General features: G+C 56.0%; 7 protein-coding genes across 7 annotated transcripts; 5 read left to right on the top strand and 2 right to left on the bottom strand.

The window, feature by feature from the left end:
- Positions 1 to 87: 87 nt before the first annotated feature.
- B0T26DRAFT_743617 (uncharacterized protein) lies at positions 88 to 1,587 on the top strand (the record flags this gene model as incomplete). Its single annotated transcript, XM_060444285.1, has 5 exons — positions 88 to 92; positions 244 to 390; positions 467 to 716; positions 799 to 977; positions 1,062 to 1,587. The coding sequence occupies 5 exons, from the start codon at positions 88 to 90 to the stop codon at positions 1,585 to 1,587; spliced, it is 1,107 nt and encodes a 368-aa protein (XP_060291416.1).
- A 687-nt stretch (positions 1,588 to 2,274) lies between these two features.
- On the top strand, positions 2,275 to 3,976 carry B0T26DRAFT_726203 (uncharacterized protein). The gene is made up of 4 exons (XM_060442812.1): positions 2,275 to 2,593; positions 2,672 to 2,854; positions 2,927 to 3,307; positions 3,388 to 3,976. Exons 1-4 carry the CDS (start codon positions 2,485 to 2,487, stop codon positions 3,480 to 3,482), a joined length of 768 nt encoding a protein of 255 aa, XP_060291415.1. The 5' UTR covers positions 2,275 to 2,484; the 3' UTR covers positions 3,483 to 3,976.
- A 1,537-nt stretch (positions 3,977 to 5,513) lies between these two features.
- Positions 5,514 to 6,464, top strand: B0T26DRAFT_656962 (heterokaryon incompatibility protein-domain-containing protein; the record flags this gene model as incomplete). Its single annotated transcript, XM_060438746.1, has 2 exons — positions 5,514 to 6,174; positions 6,265 to 6,464. Coding segments are annotated over 2 exons (861 nt in total), but the record flags the coding sequence as incomplete, so codon positions are not given.
- A 795-nt stretch (positions 6,465 to 7,259) lies between these two features.
- Positions 7,260 to 7,490, bottom strand: B0T26DRAFT_627747 (uncharacterized protein; the record flags this gene model as incomplete). Its single annotated transcript, XM_060436212.1, has 1 exon — positions 7,260 to 7,490. A coding segment is annotated over one exon (231 nt), but the record flags the coding sequence as incomplete, so codon positions are not given.
- A 1,445-nt stretch (positions 7,491 to 8,935) lies between these two features.
- B0T26DRAFT_655904 (SDA1-domain-containing protein) lies at positions 8,936 to 11,450 on the top strand (the record flags this gene model as incomplete). The annotated part of the gene is made up of 5 exons (XM_060438666.1): positions 8,936 to 9,018; positions 9,084 to 9,111; positions 9,190 to 9,483; positions 9,541 to 9,974; positions 10,055 to 11,450. 5 exons carry the CDS (start codon positions 8,936 to 8,938, stop codon positions 11,448 to 11,450), a joined length of 2,235 nt encoding a protein of 744 aa, XP_060291412.1.
- Positions 11,451 to 14,875: 3,425 nt separating this feature from the next.
- Positions 14,876 to 16,939, top strand: B0T26DRAFT_447316 (uncharacterized protein). Its single transcript, XM_060435082.1, has one exon. The coding sequence runs from the start codon at positions 14,928 to 14,930 to the stop codon at positions 16,812 to 16,814; it is 1,887 nt and encodes a 628-aa protein (XP_060291411.1). The 5' UTR covers positions 14,876 to 14,927; the 3' UTR covers positions 16,815 to 16,939.
- A 216-nt stretch (positions 16,940 to 17,155) lies between these two features.
- On the bottom strand, positions 17,156 to 17,912 carry B0T26DRAFT_743615 (uncharacterized protein; the record flags this gene model as incomplete). The annotated part of the gene is made up of 3 exons (XM_060444284.1): positions 17,156 to 17,356; positions 17,392 to 17,492; positions 17,867 to 17,912. 3 exons carry the CDS (start codon positions 17,910 to 17,912, stop codon positions 17,156 to 17,158), a joined length of 348 nt encoding a protein of 115 aa, XP_060291410.1.
- Positions 17,913 to 18,118: the final 206 nt, after the last annotated feature.

The raw sequence follows: 18,118 nt of genomic DNA, 5'->3' as shown, positions 1-18,118 counted from the left end.
TTATGAAGTTCCATTGTTGCCGAAGACCCTGGCGTCTTTCTCAACAAGGACAGGAGTCTGCCACAGAGCAACTGCTACTTACCCAACATGCGGTCCATTGTCTGGAGTGCTTCCTTCCTGCTGCCCTCGGTCCTCGCGGGAGTCGCGGCGCCGGGGGATTGGAGAGCTAAAGTGAACGTGTGAGTGTGTAGGACTCGAGTCGCTATTTTGGGAACGGTAGCTAACTCGTGGATGTCATACTAGGCAACGCAACGGTTTCTATGCCTTGGATGTTGTCGACAAGCTGGAGGACACGACGATGACCAATATTGATGCGTACATGACCAAGAAGATTGCTGCGGGCAAGAACAATGGCTGCACACTGGAGAGGGCGGGCGTGCGGAGGGAGTGGTGAGTATATTTGGCCGTCTCCATGATGCTGCCGGTCTAATCACTTGGAATGGGTCTCTGACTCGCTGATATTCAGGGGCGACATGACCGTCGATCAGCGGGCCGATTTCATCAACGCCACGCTCTGCCTCATGAAGGCGCCGTCCAAGGCACCCAAGGACCAGTTCCCAGGGGCTCGGAGCCGGTTCGACGATTTCATGGCATACCACCTGACGAACGCCGGATCCCTGCACGACACGATTGGCTTGTTCCCTGCTCACAAGTACTTCCTCCTTGCGTACGAGAATGCTCTTCGTAACGAGTGTGGCTACAAGGGGTACCACCCGGTAAATTATCCTTGACCCTCGTCCCACCCATAGCGTTTTGTTGCGGGACAAAGTTGCTTACTGCGATTTTACAAAACAATAGTACATGAACTACGACCGCTACACCAAGGATCCCACGAAATCGGCCCTGTTCAACGGCAATGCGACGAGTATGGGTGGCAACGGCGCGCCAGATCCCAAGTACACCGGTCTTCGCACCAGCGGCGGCCTGATCAAGTCTGGCGGCGGAGGGGGATGCGTCACGGATGGTCCTTTCAAAGAGTTCGTAACTACTTCACACAATCAACTCGGCAAAGGAAAATATTTGCCTAGAACTAGGCGGACTAACTAAAACCCCCTCGACAGCTACAAGGCCTCCGTCGGCCCGGGTTCGCCAGTGATGGACAACGTACCCAAGAACCCCCTGTCGAGCGGCGGCGGGTACAACCCGCGGTGCATGCGGCGAGACGTCAACGTCAACGCGGCGCTCGGCGCGACGGCAGACCGGTCGTACAACCTCATCACCAAGTCCAAGAACATCAACGACTTCTACAACACGCTGCTGACGCCGGCGCGGAACAACAGCGACGCCTACAACTGGGGCATCCACACCTCGGGCCACTACATCGCCGGCGGCGATCCTGGAGGCGACCCCATGGTCTCGCCCGGCGACCCCATCTTCTACTTCCACCACGCCATGCTGGACCGCCTGTGGTGGATCTGGCAGATGCAGGACCCCGAAAACCGCATCAACGCCCAGGTAAACCTCGGCGGCGCGAGCCTGGACAGGAAAATTGATCTCAAGTGGCTCGCAACCGATGTGATTCCCGTCCTCGAAGCGCACGACGGGTTGGGAGGCTACGGAGGGGCGTTCTGCCACGTGTATGTTTAGTTCTGGGTCTTGAGAATAGGTTCAACTCGAGTTCGCCGATCGTCGGTGTCCCGGGAATCGATTTGAAATGATTGTTGTATGGCTCAATCTTAAACTATCCCCTCGATGAAAGTTGACATTTCAACCTTCGGAACTCCGCCAAGTGGCAGTTCCCCGATCATGTCCTGCCCAGGTACGAAGGCTCAGGCAAGAAAATAAAAGGCCACGCTCCACAGTGGCCAGGATTTGAAATCTTACGGTACGATTTCATCTGCCTGGTGCCGTCCTGCACTTTACGTATCTATTCAAGCTTGTTGGACCTCCTGTCACAGCCCCAAGGACAGTTATCGTCTGGTACTTTGAAACTTGTACTGTGAGAGATTGGCTTGTTGACCAAGCAGCTGGCGAGGTCAATCTAGCCCCTTTTAGGACGTGGCGTTCTGAACCTTGCACTGGGGAGGGTGACTCTTTCCTTTTTGCCCGAGCCCTTGCAGTGCCTGAGCAAGGTGGCAAGGGGCGGTGTGGGTGATTGGGGGTTGGTGAGGGCAACTTTTGCGCGACACAACAGGCTGAGCGAGCCTGATGGCTCAGCGACCCAGCTCAGCGACCCAGCTCAGCGACTCAGCTCAGCGACTCAGCTCAGCGACTCAGCTCAGCGACCCAGCGCAGCGACCGAGTGGTCACCCCACCCTCCATTCTATACTTGGCTTCTATTTCATCATTTCAGCTAGCCACAGTCGATACCTGACGTCACTGGTCATCACCCATCGGATCTCGCACGGGTATAAAAAAGAGGCCGAACCTGCTGCCCGTAAGTACTTACAACTTGTCTAGTTAGCCACCTGAGCCACTCAACCAGAAACGCCTCCATCGGGTCCAAGCCTCCACAAACAACCAGCAAACTGACCATTAAGTAATATGGGATCCAACACATCCACTCCCTCTGGATTCGCAACAGCAGCCCAGGCCAATACAAGGGCAGCAGACTCTCCGCCATCGCCGTTTATCTGCCACTCGCACAATGGATGTCGGTCACAGCCCTGCTCGTTTCCCCAACCCCTCAAACAAAGGCTCTCCTAACAAGCCCCAACACACACACACACAGACATCCCTTTCGGTGAAAGCTGGGAGATAACCGACTCATGCAACTTTTGCTGCCAGCAATGCATCATCAGCGGCCGGATCATCGACGGCAAGCCCCGAGCCAGGGGCGCTTTCAGGACGCCAGGCTCCTTCTTCGGGCAGAACCCTGCGCTGGTGTTGACTTGCGGCAAATGTAGCAGAACTGGTATTTTTTTTTCAATGTCTCCCTCTACCCCCCAGTCTACCAACACTAACCTCTTTCTGCACCACCAACCAGCCAGCCAAGCATACGCCCTCGGCTGGATGTTCTGCATGGGCGACGAGGCCAGCTTCTGCCCTAGCTGCCTGCAGCAGAACGCCAGTCTCTTGCGGAACCACCGGCTCGGCCCGCGCCATGTCAGCACCCATAGCAGTAGCAGTCGCCAGCCGGCATCGTGGGTTCTCTTCGCCCACCCGAAACCCGACAACGACGTGGCCCAGCAGCGCCATGCCATCCTGGCCGGACAGGCGCCTCCTCCGTCGGCGCGGCTGGGCCAAGACTTGGGTCTGGCGAGCCCCGAGCCTGTGTCGTGGGTGCGCATGCCCGCCAACGCACCCTGGGGCGTCGTCCCCGGCGGGTCCGGGACCCGGAATACCCTGTGCGACGCCTACGATCTGCGTGAGTAGTTTTTGGTCTCCACTTTTCAGACCCTCGTCACCAAATCGCTGACTCGTTCGTTGCTCATCGGTGCGGTGCAGACAGAGGCGGGCCCACCATCGGGCCCACCAACAGCCAGTGGTATGCGTGTGCCCGGTGCAAGCCTGGCTGGGACGCGCTCGCGAGGGGCCAGTAGTTCGCAACGGAGGTGTAAACCGGTGAGGCTTGTAACTGTCGGGTTGCCTTTTGTGTAATATTCATGGCTTTGGACATTCGGGTGTCAAAGTATCTACACGAGCTTGCGTCTGTGCTGAATTTAAAGGGATAGTAGCTTATTAAGATGGAGTTCAGTTGGGCAAGTAAGACGTGTGGCAGGTTGCACGGATTTGATGTTGTCTCTGATGATAAAGCCTAGAATAGTTCAAACAGGCAAGATCACTGAGACGCAACAGCTATCCTGAACTGAGAGAACGCACCCCCCACGTCGATGTGACCTCGACTCTCATATTAACTCTTAGTTGATCTCCATTGGATAGACGCCAGCCGTAGCAGCCGTTGCACAGCAGAGGGTCCTGGTTGTTACTCGCCATGTCGACTGTTGAGACGGGTATCTGAGTCTGAGAGAGGACTTGAGTTAATTAGCTGCTATGGGCCCACGGGATAAGATGAAAAGACAGACATGTTTCTTGGACGAACTGTTGGTTAATTTCGGGTCGGACGGTGTTGGCTACTGCTGTCTGGAAGATTTGAGACAGGGAGGTTTTCTGGATTGATATTGGTGGGCTGGGAGTCTGTTATGGCAGCCCAGAAGTGGGGACCGTAGTGTTTGCCAACTTTAGCTTCCGCTTGTCCACTCAGACTTTCTCGATAGGGACTGTAGGCCTCAATGCTTGAGGATACGAGAGGTGTGGCCAATGCCGTCGTATTAGTATCACATGACGACTTCGGGTGTGACGCTGTCTATTTAATCACTGACTTGCGTGGATGCGTGTATCGCCATATTCTCGTTGATTTCGGTCAGGAGTTTGACGGCAGAGCTGATTTCCTCGTCACCTTCGCCAAGCCAAGCCAGCGTTTTCTCCGCGCGCGAGTAGATGAATGGCATAACCTGGACTTGAGCGCCTCGCTCTGGGAGATCGAGCTGGTTGATGGCGATAGCGTCGATCCAAAGCCGGCGGTCCTCGGTTGGCCGTCGGAGCCGGGCCAAGGCGCTGCGCAGGTTCTCCGTCACGTAGAAAACGCAGCCATTGAGGCAAATAGGTTGAAGGTTCTCTTGGGATCCCCTTAATTAACAGATAATGGAGTTGAACGGTGATCAGCGACACCCGCGTTGGATAATTTGGATGGATGGAGGAAGCCGAGGAGGCCCTGCCAGGGATGGGTTGCAGGCCGTTGAAGACGATATAATATGGTGTGTCGGTGTCAGTGCCTTGCGGGGCTGTGCTACGAACGGGTTCGTGGCTGAACGACACTGCCTAGGGAATGGAAGCCCAAAGGGTTACCTTGCATGCATGCGCCCACAGGTCGAACGGCGGGCGAATGCCAGCCCAGCCCTGGTCAGAACCCCGAAAGTCCAACAGGTACATGTACCCTACCCTCGAGAATTCCCGAAAGCAAAGGGAGGCCACAAAACAAACCGCAATACCTGGCCTCAGATTCCTCGCTCCAGAATGTCTGTCTGCAATCTCTGCCAATCTGTAGCTCTCTGGGGCTCAATATCCCACCAAGGCAGAGCCAGCTCGGCATCGACCTTCTGCCGTCCATCGAGACTCGGGAAGAGTCAGACGGCCAACCATCACTCCAACATAACCGCCCTCATTGCATCCTCGAATGCTTGTCGCGTTTGTCAAATTCTATCCTCAGTAAAGGCTCTCCAAAACTACCAACAATGGGCAGTCAAGCTTGTCGAAACAAGAGCAGCGCGTTCTCTCGTGACGGTTCTAGAATTGGAACTGTGGGAAAACACAGGGGTCGAAGATCCAGGGTACTCGCCTTTCCACGGCGACGACGACCCCAGGATTGGAATATGCGGCAGCACGAGTTAGTATGGAGCAATACGGCTGTGATACCAATTAGCTGACACGATGGATTCAAGATATTTTGGCAACCAGAGCGGTATGGAGCAAGACGTGTCCTGTTTTTGTCGAAAGAGTTCCAAGTTATCAACGACTGACTCGAGCACTGCTTCAGGGAGCACTCGACCTGCGGCGCAGCCCGAACAACCTACCCTGCCCGGTTCCTCGATCTAGGCACGAATGGTGATGAATCCACCGTCAGCCTCGCATGTTCGACCCAAACAGGGGCGCTGATCTCTCCCATTCGCTACGTGGCCCTCAGCCATTGCTGGGGTTCGTCGGCCAGGCCACCGTTAAAGACGACCAAAGCGAACCTCGCCAGCCACATGCAAGTAATCCCGACCGCCGCCCTCTCTCGCACCTTCACGGATGCAATCCAAGTCACGAGAGCCCTCGGAATCCGATACCTGTGGATCGATTCGCTCTGCATAATCCAGGACGACGACGCGATCTGGGCAGCAGAGGCCGTCAAAATGGCTAGCGTCTACCGAAGAAGCTACTTCACCATTGCGGCTACTTCGTCTTTGAGCGGCGACGGCGGCCTTTCCCTCGACGGCTCGGACCCAGACGCCTTGATCCACGTGAAATTTGACGGAAGCCCCCAACAAGAGGGGGTCGAGGCCTGCTCGATCAGGTACCCCGTCGCCTCGCCCCGAGCGATCTGGAATGCGCCCCTGAGCGAGATAGCATGGGTGATTCAGGAGCAGGTCCTCTCGGCCCGCCTCGTCCACTTCACAGAACATCAAATGTACTACCAGTGCCGTGTCGGAATGGAGTCGGAGGACGGGACGGTGAGGTACCCGGATATTTCCAGTCTCCGAGCCCACCCGTCCCGAGGAAGCGGGACGCGAGACATGAGCACGCCGGCTCGAGCCGTCGGGAACTAGTAGTCCTAGGTGACAGAGTACTCGTCGCGTCTCCTGACCTTTCCTTCGGACAGGGTGGCCGCCATTGCCGGCTTGGTCAAGTACTACCAGGACACCACCGGCGGGACGCCGGTTCTCGGCTGCTGGGAGGAGACCTTGTGGTACGATTTCGGCTGGAACGTCGAACTCGACGGCCGCAGCCAGAACCTCGCCGGCTGCCGCGCTCCAACGAAGTAAGCGGTTCTCCCCACCCTGGGAAGGCTTACGGCTAACCCATCCCGAGCATCCCTACGTGGTCGTGGCTATCTATCCGCCCTTCGACCTGTGTAGTCTCGGCGACGAATGTCAGTAACCTCGAGGACTACCACCAAAAGCTGAGCCTCGTGAGCTAGCATGTCGAGTGGGAAGGAGTGCCATTCACGTCCAGCCTTGTCAGTTCCCAGCTGGTTGTCCTGGGCCTGCTGGAGCCGCTCGGCATGCCGCTGCCTCAGCCGAGAGGCAAAAACCCCCTTAGATTGGACTTTGAGTGTCGCTGGGACGAGTTTCTGTCAGTTACCATCTTGCTCGACCAGCGGGTAGATGAAGGGGAGCGCGAAAGCTCGTTGCTCCTTCACCTTTTCTCAAATGCGTCTTGTCACTTTTGCATGGTGGTGACGAAGGAAGGGACCGATATGGACCCCCGGTATCGACGGCTTGGGTCGGGAACTATCTATCATCCAAAAGGCCACGTCGGGTTTTTCTATAACGCGGGATGGGAACGGGTCACACTGATATGAGGGAGACGTATCGTATGTGGAAAGAGTAGGTATATAGGTGAATATGGCCTAAGAATCTGTTAACCCTTAAATATTTATTAATTAACCCAATATTTGAAATGAATAGGCAGACACAAATACACGCATACACCCAAGTCGAACACCTAAGTCGAACACCCAGGTCTCTCGGGTCTCAGCAATCATAAGTCATAGTCAAACCAGCGCCCTGCATCTCAACAAACTGCACCGCGGCGGCGGCACCACTCCCATCGTCCTGCGCAATCTCAAGCGAGTAACACATCTGCGGGCGGCAGGCGAAGCTGTTGATGGTGGCGACGGCGCCGTCGGCGAACGTGGTGGTGCCGACGAGCGAACCCGCCGACGGCCCGTCCAGCGCGACTACGTTGACTTGAACGCTGCCGCTGACCTGCGCGACGCCCGCCGGGAGGTTGAGCATCAGCGAGCACGGCCCGACGGCGTCGGACGGGATGGTGAAGCCGATTTCTACCGGGCTCGGCGATGACGACAGGGATGAGCTGCTGGACAGGGCGACGGAGAAGGGGATCCCCTGCGAAGGGCTGGTGCGCAGAGCTGGGTATTGCACGCCGCCGCAGGTGCGCTTGAGATTGGATTGTGCGTCTCGGGGAGAGCAGAGAGGGTTTGTTGTGGGAGCTGCGGAGACGGTGGTGGCGGCGAGGAAGGTGGCGAGTGGGAGGAGTAGTGAGAGGTGCATTGTTCCTATGGCTAGGCGTGGTAGCTGCCTGGTTGAGTCGGCTCTGGAAGATAGATGTGAACAGACCGGACAATGACTAGTGGTTCAGAAGGACGTTGCGTGATGTTAGGAAAGCAGATTCAGACAGAGGACAACACTCAGGTTCTTATATCTGGGGCATTTGTGCCGGAGGGCAATGGCTGCACCAAGGACGACGGCAGGCTGGATATTCCTGGCTCGGCCTCTCGAAGATGACGAGCCTCTTCCCCGGGCATTTAATTATATTCAACAAGGCACGGGACAACCTTGAGTGCCAGTTCCGTGCATGTCGAGAAGCCAACCATCAAGTAACTCCCCAAAAATCATGGCCCCGGTATGCAGTGCGAGTCATCTCGCAGGCGGCTAGCTGCACAGCCAACAGGTGTGGCTGAAGATCTTAGGCCATGGATTCGACGACGCTCCCCCGGACAATGCAGCCGCGAGATTGTTCTCTCTCGTGCTGCGTGCTGTGGCTTGACATTGGTAGCGCTGAGCTTATTAGAGAAATAGCTTGCATTAGGGCGATGAAGCACCGCCAGGCTCTCTGCAATGTTCGGCCTTGGTGACAAGTCGGGCCAGGAACTTCGGCATAGCTAGGATTCCGCATGCCCAAAGGCTTGGCGAAATAATTTAAATTACGGTCGAAAAGTCGAGGACATGAACCGCCGGGGCACTGAAAGAAACTGAAAGATGAAAAAGAACAACTGTGTCATCAGACTGGCTGGCGTGGAGCAGAATCTTAATACGTAGAGAGACATGGAAACGTTGCTTGTGACTGAGTAATAAGTGACGGGAGAGACCAGTCCACGACTGAAAGGAATGCCTGCCTCCTCCTCCTTTTTGGGATTTTAGTCGATCTTTGTGCGTGAAACCGCCTCGGCACGAAAACATGTATTTAATTGGCAAGTCCCAAAAGAAATGAAAGAGAGAAACGGAGCAGCGTTTGCGCGGGAGATCTCACCAATTGGCGTGGTTCTCGTGGATTTCTGCCCGCTGGAGTCCGTAGAAATGAGGACGAAGCTGCAGGGTTCAGCTGTAAATGCCAAGACTCGTCAAACGTCTGCCCCACCAAACCAGAGGCCCCGCTGAAAAAAAAAAGTCCGATAAGCGATAAGGATTGTGGTGGATGGCTGGGGAAAAAATCACCAGCCAAGCGAGCCCCGAAGCCCCAACCGACCAGCAATCGACAGAAAGACGACAAGATGGGCAAACGCAAGCTCGCCGCGCTCGAAAAGGTTGATGCAGACCTGGTCAGCCTTCAATACAAGATTAGGAGAGATCCCAAGTGAGCTTTGCTGTCTAATGCCCTAACCGCGCCGGACCCAAGGCTAACAGCAAGGCCGCGCGCAGATCATATGCCCAAGAGTTTTACGACCAGGTCAGTAAAGCCGCCCTCTGGCGCACGTCGGGCGAGACTGGCGAGACTGGCGCAAGAGACTGACTATTGCGAGAATAGTGGCTTGCCTACGATGCACAGCGGCAAATCTTCATTTCGTCTCCTTCGACGGCCTCGACCGACGACCTCAAGAAGTTCCACGACCTCGTCGACCTGATCGCCCACGTCGCCGACCTCTACCCCGACCTCACCGGCGCCTACCCCGACCACCTCAAGGAGCTGTTGAACCAGCACCATGCTGTTCTGCACCCGGAACTGAGGGAGAAGGTGGTGGGCAGTCTCGTGCTGCTCCGTAGAAAGGATGTGATCGACTCGACCAGTCTGCTCACTACCCTTTTCCCTATCCTCATCTCGGTACGCGCTTCTTTGCGTCTAATTAGGGAGGCGGATCGCTAACCTGCGCTAAAATAGACTCCCAGCAAGACGCTGCGATCGCTCTTGTACGCCAAGATCATCAGCGACCTCCGGGAGTCCAACTCCAAGTCGACAAATCACCGCCTCAACCGGACGATACAGACCGTGCTGCACAACCTAGTAACGTCGGATCGCACTTCCACAAAGGGCATGTGGGCCACGCGCATCACGCGCGAGCTCTGGCGCCGCCAGGTCTGGTCGGATGCGAAACCCTGCGACGTCATGAAGGAGGCTTGCCTGGGTGACAACGAGAAGGTGGTTGTGGGCGGTGTCAAATTCTTCCTGGGCGGAGACAAGTCGCGAGAGGAATTCGAAGACGAGTCCAGCGGCGACGATGTCGATCTTAAACGGGTCAAGCATCAATCCGGTATCAACAAGAAGTCAAAGAAGCGCCAAAAGGCATACGAGAAGGCCATTGACAAAGTTAAAAAGTACGTCGCCTCACACGGGCTTACGATGCACGGGCGCAGTATTGGGGGGGGGGCTAGGCCATTGCTAATAATGCAAACAGACAAGATCGCAAAAAGAGTGCACCGCATCCGTTGAACTTCTCAGCCCTGCATCTGCTTCACGACCCCCAGGGGTTTGCCGAGCAGCTGTTCCAAAAGCACCTGCAGAACACAAAGAACAAGTTCAGCCTCGATAACAAGCTGCTGATTTTGCAGCTTGTAACCCGTCTGGTCGGCCTGCACAAACTGACGATCATCTCCCTGTACTCTTGGTTCGTTCGCTTCCTGACGCCCAAGCAAGCCCAAGTCACGTCGTTCCTTGCCTCGCTTGCCCAGGCGACGCACGACCTCGTGCCTCCAGATGCCATTGAGCCGCTGGTAGTCAAGATTGCCAACGAGTTTGTCTCGGAAGCGTCGGCTTCCGAGGTTGCGGCCGCCGGCATCAATTCGATCCGCGAGATTGCCATCCGCCAGCCGCTCTGCATGACCGAGACGCTGCTTCAGGACCTGGTTCTCTACCAGCGGAGTAAAGACAAGGGCGTTGTCATGGCCGCCAAGGGCCTGCAGTCGCTCTACCGTGAGGTGTACCCCGAACTGCTCCAGAAGAAGTACCGCGGCAAGGAGGCCACCATGGGTCTCCGCTCGGGCGAGACTAGGCAACGCAAGTTTGGCGAGGAGGACGTGGGAGGCATCGAAGGCATTGAGCTCCTGGAGCAGTACAAGGAGGAGCAGAAGGCCAAGAAGCTTGCCGAGCAAGAGGGCCTGCCCGAGGGAGATGAAGGGAAGAAGAAGCTGGACGACGAGGATGACGACGGCTTCCACTCGGACGAGTGGGAGGTCGGTTCCACCGACAGCGAGTCTTCAGGAGGCTGGATTGACGTCGAGAGCGACGGGGAGGACGATGTTCCTGCCAAGAAGCGGCAGAAGACGGGTTCTGAGGCACCGCAGCTCGTGGATGGAGACAAGGAGAACGTGGTTGCTGAAGCCAACGGCATCTCGACGCTCGCCATGACGTCCATTCTGACGCCGGCCGATCTGCTTAAGCTCCAGGAGCTGCGGCGAGAGGCCAGGGTTGACCAGGCGCTGGGCAACCGCTCCAAGCGCAAGAAGGAGCTTATTGACCGCCACATCGACGAGGGTGTGACGGCCGAGGACATTGAGCTCCCGGCGACGCTGGGTAAGAAGTCGACCAAGGAGGAGCGGGTTGCGCTCGCCAAGGACGGCAAGCCTGGCCGCGACGAGCACAAGTCGACGCAGGCCATCCGCAAGTCCAAGAAGGAGGCCGAAGGCAAGAGCAGCACCAACAAGGAGAAGGCGCGCAAGAAGAACTTCCTCATGACGGTCGGCAAGGCCAGAGCGAAGACCAAGAGGAGTCTGACAGACACGACTAAAGCGCTCAGGCAACACGTAGCCAGGAGCAAGAACGGCGGCAGGAGAAGAAACGACGCCCCGCCATGAGAGTGTTCGTATTCCTAGTTTTATTCTCCGTTCGAGCATCAATGACACAACATTCTTGTGTTCAAAGTTCAATTCTGCAGTGTCCATTCCGTGCCTTCCCATTCCGTGCGTAGCGGGTATGTTATCCTGTTTCCTTTTATCTGTGACTGGCCTCTCCTTGCACTGACTTACAGCCCCGCCTACCCAAAAAACGTCTCGGTCAGTTCCATCCCCTCGGCAAGTCCTGCTCAATGACCCAGAAGATCCCCTGAGCCGTGTCGCCGCCTCCACAGTCGGACCTGATCTTCCATGTACTCGACGGGGTACCTTCCCCGCCTGACCTGCTCGTCGCGCGGCATGTGTCAGCTGAACTCCTCGCTGAGGTAGTGCTTGAGGCGGTAGTCCTCGTCCTTGTTCCCTAGGAAGTTCATCCACAGCTCGCCGTCTCCCCTGACGGAAACATCAATAAAAAACGTCCTGGCTATAGTGTAGTACCTGCCGACATACGCGCTGAGCGCTTTCGGCGCGCTGGCAGCCGCCTCGCCCCTCCTCGCAGCCAACACCTCAGCCTGCAACTCCCTCTCAACCCGCTCGTACGTGCCCAGCCCGTCCACCACCGACGCCCGCGCAAGCGCCACATAGTCGTGCTTGAGCGCGTCGTCAAACACCGTCTACATCAGCAGCTGCCTGATCCACGTCAGCCCGTCGTTGAGCCCCACGCCGTTCGCCAGCAGCAGCGCCGCCGTCTCCGTCTCGGGGAACACGTACACGGCGCTCGAGAACCCCACCACCATGCCGCCGTGGTACAGCGCCAGCCGCGGGCGCGCCGCGTCGCCCACTACCGGGACCGCCGCCCCCCACTACCGGGACCGTCGCCCCCAGCTGCCCCACTATCGGGACCGTCGCCCCCAGCTGCCCCACTACCGGGACCGTCGCCCCCAGCTGCCCCAGCAGCTGCGCCCGCGCCCACCCCAGCCTAGCTCTGATCGCGCAGGCTGGCCGCCGTGCTGATAGTGCCGCTGGCAATCGCCACGAGCTGCTTTAGCGGCGAGCCGGGCGTTGCGGTCCTGCCCGTTGCGTCCTGGTCGTTGAGTGCCGCCGCAAAGCCTGTATAATACCGCAGCAAGTCACGCACGCTGCTCTGGATCCACCCCGCCGGCGTTCATGGCCGTTCCCTGCGCGAAGCGCGGCGCCGGGCAGCGCACGGCGTGCCGTCGTCAAGACACATGTACCCGCGCGCGACATTACCGTCGCGGCTCGCCGTGTCGGCGACATCGTTGCTCATGCAGGCCATGCCCAGGAGGCCGAAGGTGCGCTCGGCCACGAACGCCGCGTACGTTTCCCCGGTCACCGCTTCGACGAGCCGCCCCGCGACCTCGTCCCCCCAGTTATTATAGCAGAACGCGGTGCGGGAGGGGTTCACGGCGCGCAGCTGCGACACGGTCTACATTACCTAGTCCGGGCGGATGAGCATGTTGTTCGCGGCCTACGCCCACAACGCGTCGGCGGTCGAGCCCCGTACGGTGGCTCAGCACGTCGGCGACGGTCGCGTTAGGGTTGTAGACTGCTGTTTTTGGCGGGTACGTAGCCGCAAGTTGCAGCAGTTTAGGCCGCCTTAATAAGTACGTATTGGGCGGGGTATACATTACCCCTGGATTCGGTGGGGTGTGGGGACTGACTCTCGCCTCTCTGTGTTGCCTTCTCTGGGGTCCAAACAGGCTAGAACGGGCCGTCATGTAGAAGAAACAGCTGCATGTGCGTCCGGGAGGCACAGAACTGGAGGCCGCAAGGCACTTTCAGTCAAGGCAATGGCTTGGCAGAATTGTATTGCAGCCATCACAAAGATAATAACAATCTATCATTGGTGGCCTTGCATACTCTTCTCTAAAGCATCGACCACACCGCAGGAGTTGGTCCGGCGGGCAGAAGAGAAAGGTTAATGGTATCCCCTGTTGCCTCGGGCTCTCGTTTTAATCATATTCCAAGACAAGCTCGAAATCTATCAACCCAGAGGTGAACTGTAACGGCAGGATAATCTATTGTTGGCCAGTCAGATAGCCTGCGCTCACGTACTTATTAAGTCTTTTGGCTCTGTACTCTGACTTCAAGATGGATCCGCTCTCCATCGCCGCCTCGGTGGTGACTGTGATCCAAGCTGCTGGATTCGTGCGTCCCAGGTCCCCCTCCCCATTTCTACGGCCCATCGACTCGAATGGGCTCTTGAGCTCTCGCGTATCTCGCTGATATAAATGCTTTCTGATATAGGCTACGCCATCTCTAAACAAGTTCATCGAGTCAATCCGTCACGTCGACGCGAGGCTGTCAGAACTGAGTGGGGAACTCAACAGGCTCGCTGTATTGCTCACTGCGGTCGACGGTACATTGGACCAATGCCAGCGCCACAATAACCTCCTGTCCCCGATTGACGAGGATCTCTGTCGACATGGTGTTTCGGTCTTGAAGGACTGTCACACGTCTCTTGGTCAACTGCAGGATCTGATAAAGAAGATCAACATTGGGCCCACACGCTTGTGGCGCTCGACGAGGATGGCTATGGTCCTCAGTCGCCATGCCACCGATATTGAAGGCTTGCAAAACAAGATGTACAAGTCAAATTCGGCCTTGCAAACCATGTTGTCTGTGTTCAATGTGTAAGTTCCTCATCGAATATTCTGCAACTTTATACATTAGAAATAATACTATTAGTTTCGTAGGCGAATGATGGCTAAGATCCCATTTCTCGGCTAAAGGTCGTTGTCGCTTCGATCCAATGATTATCACGACATGATCGCCATCCAGCTGACCCATCTCGACGAGTACATCCGGAGTTCCTTCCGTGCTGCTATCGGCTCAACTGCCGGCTTTTCGCGCGCTCTCAGACAATCGTCCGAGGCTCGCGTCGCACGCAACTTGCAGAACTTTGCTCTTGCCGCTAGAAACTTCCACTCAGCGGCGACCTCGACGGCAAGCACAGTCCGTGGCTATTCAATGCATTTCCAGTCCTCGTTCCCAGAAGCAGTGGGGAGCACGACAGGCCACATTCCATCGCACAGGATAGAGCGCATCAGAGAGTACATAGAGGCAACTCCAATGTCACCGGTCCATCGCCATGCGAGGTCCCCTGACTGGATTTCGGCGCCGCAACCCCTCGACGCGGCCTCCCTGCAGCAAGCGGACAAGCCATCATGGGAAAGTGAAGATATAATGACGTCCTCGCCAACCCTGGCGACACAAATAGCAATTCCTACACAAGAAGAGCATGAGCCGGATGCCGACGCCGACTTGGAGCTGCTATTCCTGACTGGGCTGGAGAAGCGAGCTAGAGAGAGTGTTCGATTGAAGGACTTCTCCAAAGCTGAGACGCTGTTGAAAATGGCACTGGACCGCCATGCAAAACGCAATGGTGACAGGGTGGCGTTTGAGCGACTGCGGATTCAACTGGCTATGTGCTATTTGTTTCTGGGGAAATGGCCTCAAGCAGAGCCGCTCATTGAGGAAATGGCACGCTCGAACCGCACGCCGGACTTGGCCATCCCAAATTTGCTGCACGCCCTCGCCTTGACACACCTGACGCAGTCCTCTTCCCGAAGAGCAATAAAGTTGTGCAGACAGTCCCTGAACATGAAGAAACGGCTGATTGGGTCCGACCACGCCGAGTACTATCAAACGATGGAACTTCTAGCCACCGCCTATGAATTGGAGGTGGAACCAATGTATGGCGAGATTCTCAGAAACTTCATCCCCACGTCCTTCGAGTGCAAGAGTCACCCGCCCGATGTCCTTGACTTCATCACAAACCACCCGGGACTTCTTGATGGCGTTTTTGGCACCGATGCTACCCCCTGGGCAACTGCGCTAGAATCTGATGGCCTAAGATTGCCGGTTGTCGAGCTTTGGAATACCGGCGTTCCGAGGCCCTCTATACCCCCACCAGAACTCGAGGACTCGTCTCGACCCATACCGCTCTTCGAGAAGGACTCGGATCCGCCCGCCCCTATCAACCTCTGGGACGCTAATTCGAACACCCGCGTTGAGAATCAGCGCACTGGAATTGACCCATACCCAATACGAGATGGCCAGAAGGGCCTGTCGGGTAGGACACGGTGGACGCAGGTGCTTACAGGGGAAAACACCAGGGCACGTGATACACCGGAAAGGCGAGCGTCGCTCGGCTTGAATTCGCTAGACCTCGCGGGTACATCTAGCACATATGCACTCCAAGCGAGACAAACGGAGACCAGGAGACGGTGGTTGTCGAGGATCGTGCCAGAAGGAATGCGTCACATGACCTGGCAAGCATCAAATCACCGGAAGCTACAAAAGAAGAGGACGGGGTTTCAACAAACTGCAACTAATCTAGGTCCTCGCACAAGGCAGTTGATAGAGCAGGGAGTAAGACAGCGCATGGTTGAACCACTAGCACCTACTCCCCAATCATATGCCTCACTGAGCATGGACAGATTTTCAACCATGGCAGTGTTAGCTCCTGAAGATTCTCAATCAACGGGCGAGCCAGTCCAGCATGTTTGGAATCTTGTGGCCTCCCGATACGTTGATGCCTTGGTCGACCCTAGGGCCCACGGCAAGAATCATGGCAATTCTTCCGCCGACATTGCGGCCCCTGTCGAACTTGATAGCACTCCCCTGGGTCGTGACGATCCTGTCGCCAACTACGTTGCCCCTGTTGAACTTCACAATACGTCTCTCCCAGTCGAATTGCCGCTGTCTGACCCCTGGACCCGGCCAATATTTCAACACAGATCGACGGCGTCCTCAACATCAAATTCAGATTATCTCGATTACCCTGCGTCCTGCGACTCTCCAACTCTTGGTGCTCAATTCACGCCGCCGACCTCGAGAGAGAGTCTCCCTATAGGTACGACCTTCAACAGTACACACCCCATGACCGAAGATGCGATGAGATGTTTTGATACCGGGTGGTCGGGGATTGCATCATCAGATAGCATCGAGATCGAAGAAGAAAAGATCGAAATACTTTCGCTCGAAACCGACGTTTATGAGACAGATACAATTCCAGACAGGCCTGAGACAGATCTGACAAGTGAGGCGAAGGCGGGTCTTACAAGACATAATATCATCGAACACCGCAAAATTTCCGAGACACTCCCAGAGCGCACCCTCAGTTTGAGCATCGACACAGCCAACACGTCTCCGATATCCTGTCCTCGAGCACCATTTGACATCGAGAAGGAATCACCAAAGCCCCGCTGGAGAAGTCACCTTACTCCAGGCCGACGCAGGAGACGCCAAGGCAACTTGAAGAGCGGAGAGCGGAAGTCGATGATATCAAACACCTCCCCGTGTTTTTACACTGCCTCACGACTTTCCGCGACGGCATGCGCTCGACACATACCAACCGCCTGACATCATGTGATGAAAGTTGGAACAGAGCAGGTTGTAAGGGGGTACAGAGGGGTCTCTTTTTAGCTTATCACATCAACGTACTGCAGTGATTATTGAGATATTTTAAATGTCCCTGTATTTCTCAGATAAAGAGATGGGTATTTCTCAGATTGAAGAGATGGGTATTTCTTAGATTGAAGAGATGGGTATTTCTTAGATCGAAGAGATGGAATTATGCGACCGGTCACATTCCAGCCGAGGGCTGTTGCTTCGAGTATTGCAAGTAACCAACGTAGATAACTGCTACACAAGTCGAAACAGACGAATTACGTGCCCAAACTACAAGGCACTGATCGTATCTCTCAGCCCAGGAACTGGTACACGCCGCCCAAGTTTCCCTCCGTGTCCTCGAAGAACCGATACAAACCGCTCTCACCTTCCTTCTCAGTGGAGCTAAGCATCTTACCGCCGGCTTTCTCAATGGCATCTCCGATCTGCTCAACGTCTTTGACGAGCCAGTAGACACAGACGCCGCCACGACCGGTTGCAAGGGTGCCGGTCGGCTCAGGCACAGCTGGATACCGCCGCTCAAGAACACGTCGGGGTTGAAGTCGAACTGGCGGACTTCCTCGGCCTTCTTGGGGTCGCCGGGGGTGTCTTTGAACTTCCAGTTGAAGACGGCCGAGTAGAATTCATGGGCTGTTTCAATAGCTATGAGGGGCAGAAACATAAAAATTAATGAGTCCAGCGCTTATCTCGAGTGATCTCGGTAGCCGAGATGCCCAGCCACACTGGCGAGCCGAACTTGGGTGCCTTCCAGTCTGCCATTACGTAAGATTTGAACTTGAAATTTGGAACGGAATTTTTGCTTGGTGACGTTGATATTCTCTAGAGTGAGTAAGAGCTGCAATAGAACAGGAGAAACGCGACGAGAGTGTGGAAGGAAGCCCCTGTATTATGCCACACAAAACGTGACGGGAGATCAGGAAATGACTCACTTTGTCTCTCTCAGTTTTGATGCGGGGTGTGGGGTGACCCGCCTGGTGATGTGGCTTGCATTGGCGCGTGTGCACGGCTTCTGTTTCGCGAATGATGGCCCAGGATGTAAGGAGGCTGCATCTTGGCTGACACGCCCGAGACGCGAGAGCACGTGAAAGATGGGAGCAGACAAAGACAGCTACGACCCCGCACCGTCAAATATTTGGGTAATGTGATCCAAATTGCACTAAAAAACGGGAGAGGCAGAAGTGGACGAGTTATTTTAGGACAGAGTCAGGAGGCTTCGGTTGCGGTAGTGTGATAGCAACCTGGAAGTGACTCGGCGA

The sequence above is a fragment of the Lasiosphaeria miniovina genome (genome assembly GCF_030549165.1).
Source record: "Lasiosphaeria miniovina strain SMH2392-1A chromosome Unknown B0T26scaffold_7, whole genome shotgun sequence".
NCBI classification, from domain to species: Eukaryota; Fungi; Ascomycota; class Sordariomycetes; order Sordariales; family Lasiosphaeriaceae; genus Lasiosphaeria; species Lasiosphaeria miniovina.
Note: the sequence above shows the minus strand (reverse complement) of the source record. Positions and strands in the feature narration are given on the sequence as shown.

Excerpts from the sequence above, each read along its gene's own strand:
- B0T26DRAFT_726203 (XM_060442812.1), top strand. The coding sequence starts at position 2,485 with ATGGGATCCAACACATCCACTCCCTCTGGATTCGCAACAGCAGCCCAG. Across the intron at positions 2,594-2,671 it reads CTGCCACTCGCACAATGGAT|ACATCCCTTTCGGTGAAAGC; the intron begins GTCGGTCACAGC and ends ACACACACACAG. Across the intron at positions 2,855-2,926 it reads CGGCAAATGTAGCAGAACTG|CCAGCCAAGCATACGCCCTC; the intron begins GTATTTTTTTTT and ends ACCACCAACCAG.
- B0T26DRAFT_447316 (XM_060435082.1), top strand. The coding sequence starts at position 14,928 with ATGGCACGCTCGAACCGCACGCCGGACTTGGCCATCCCAAATTTGCTG.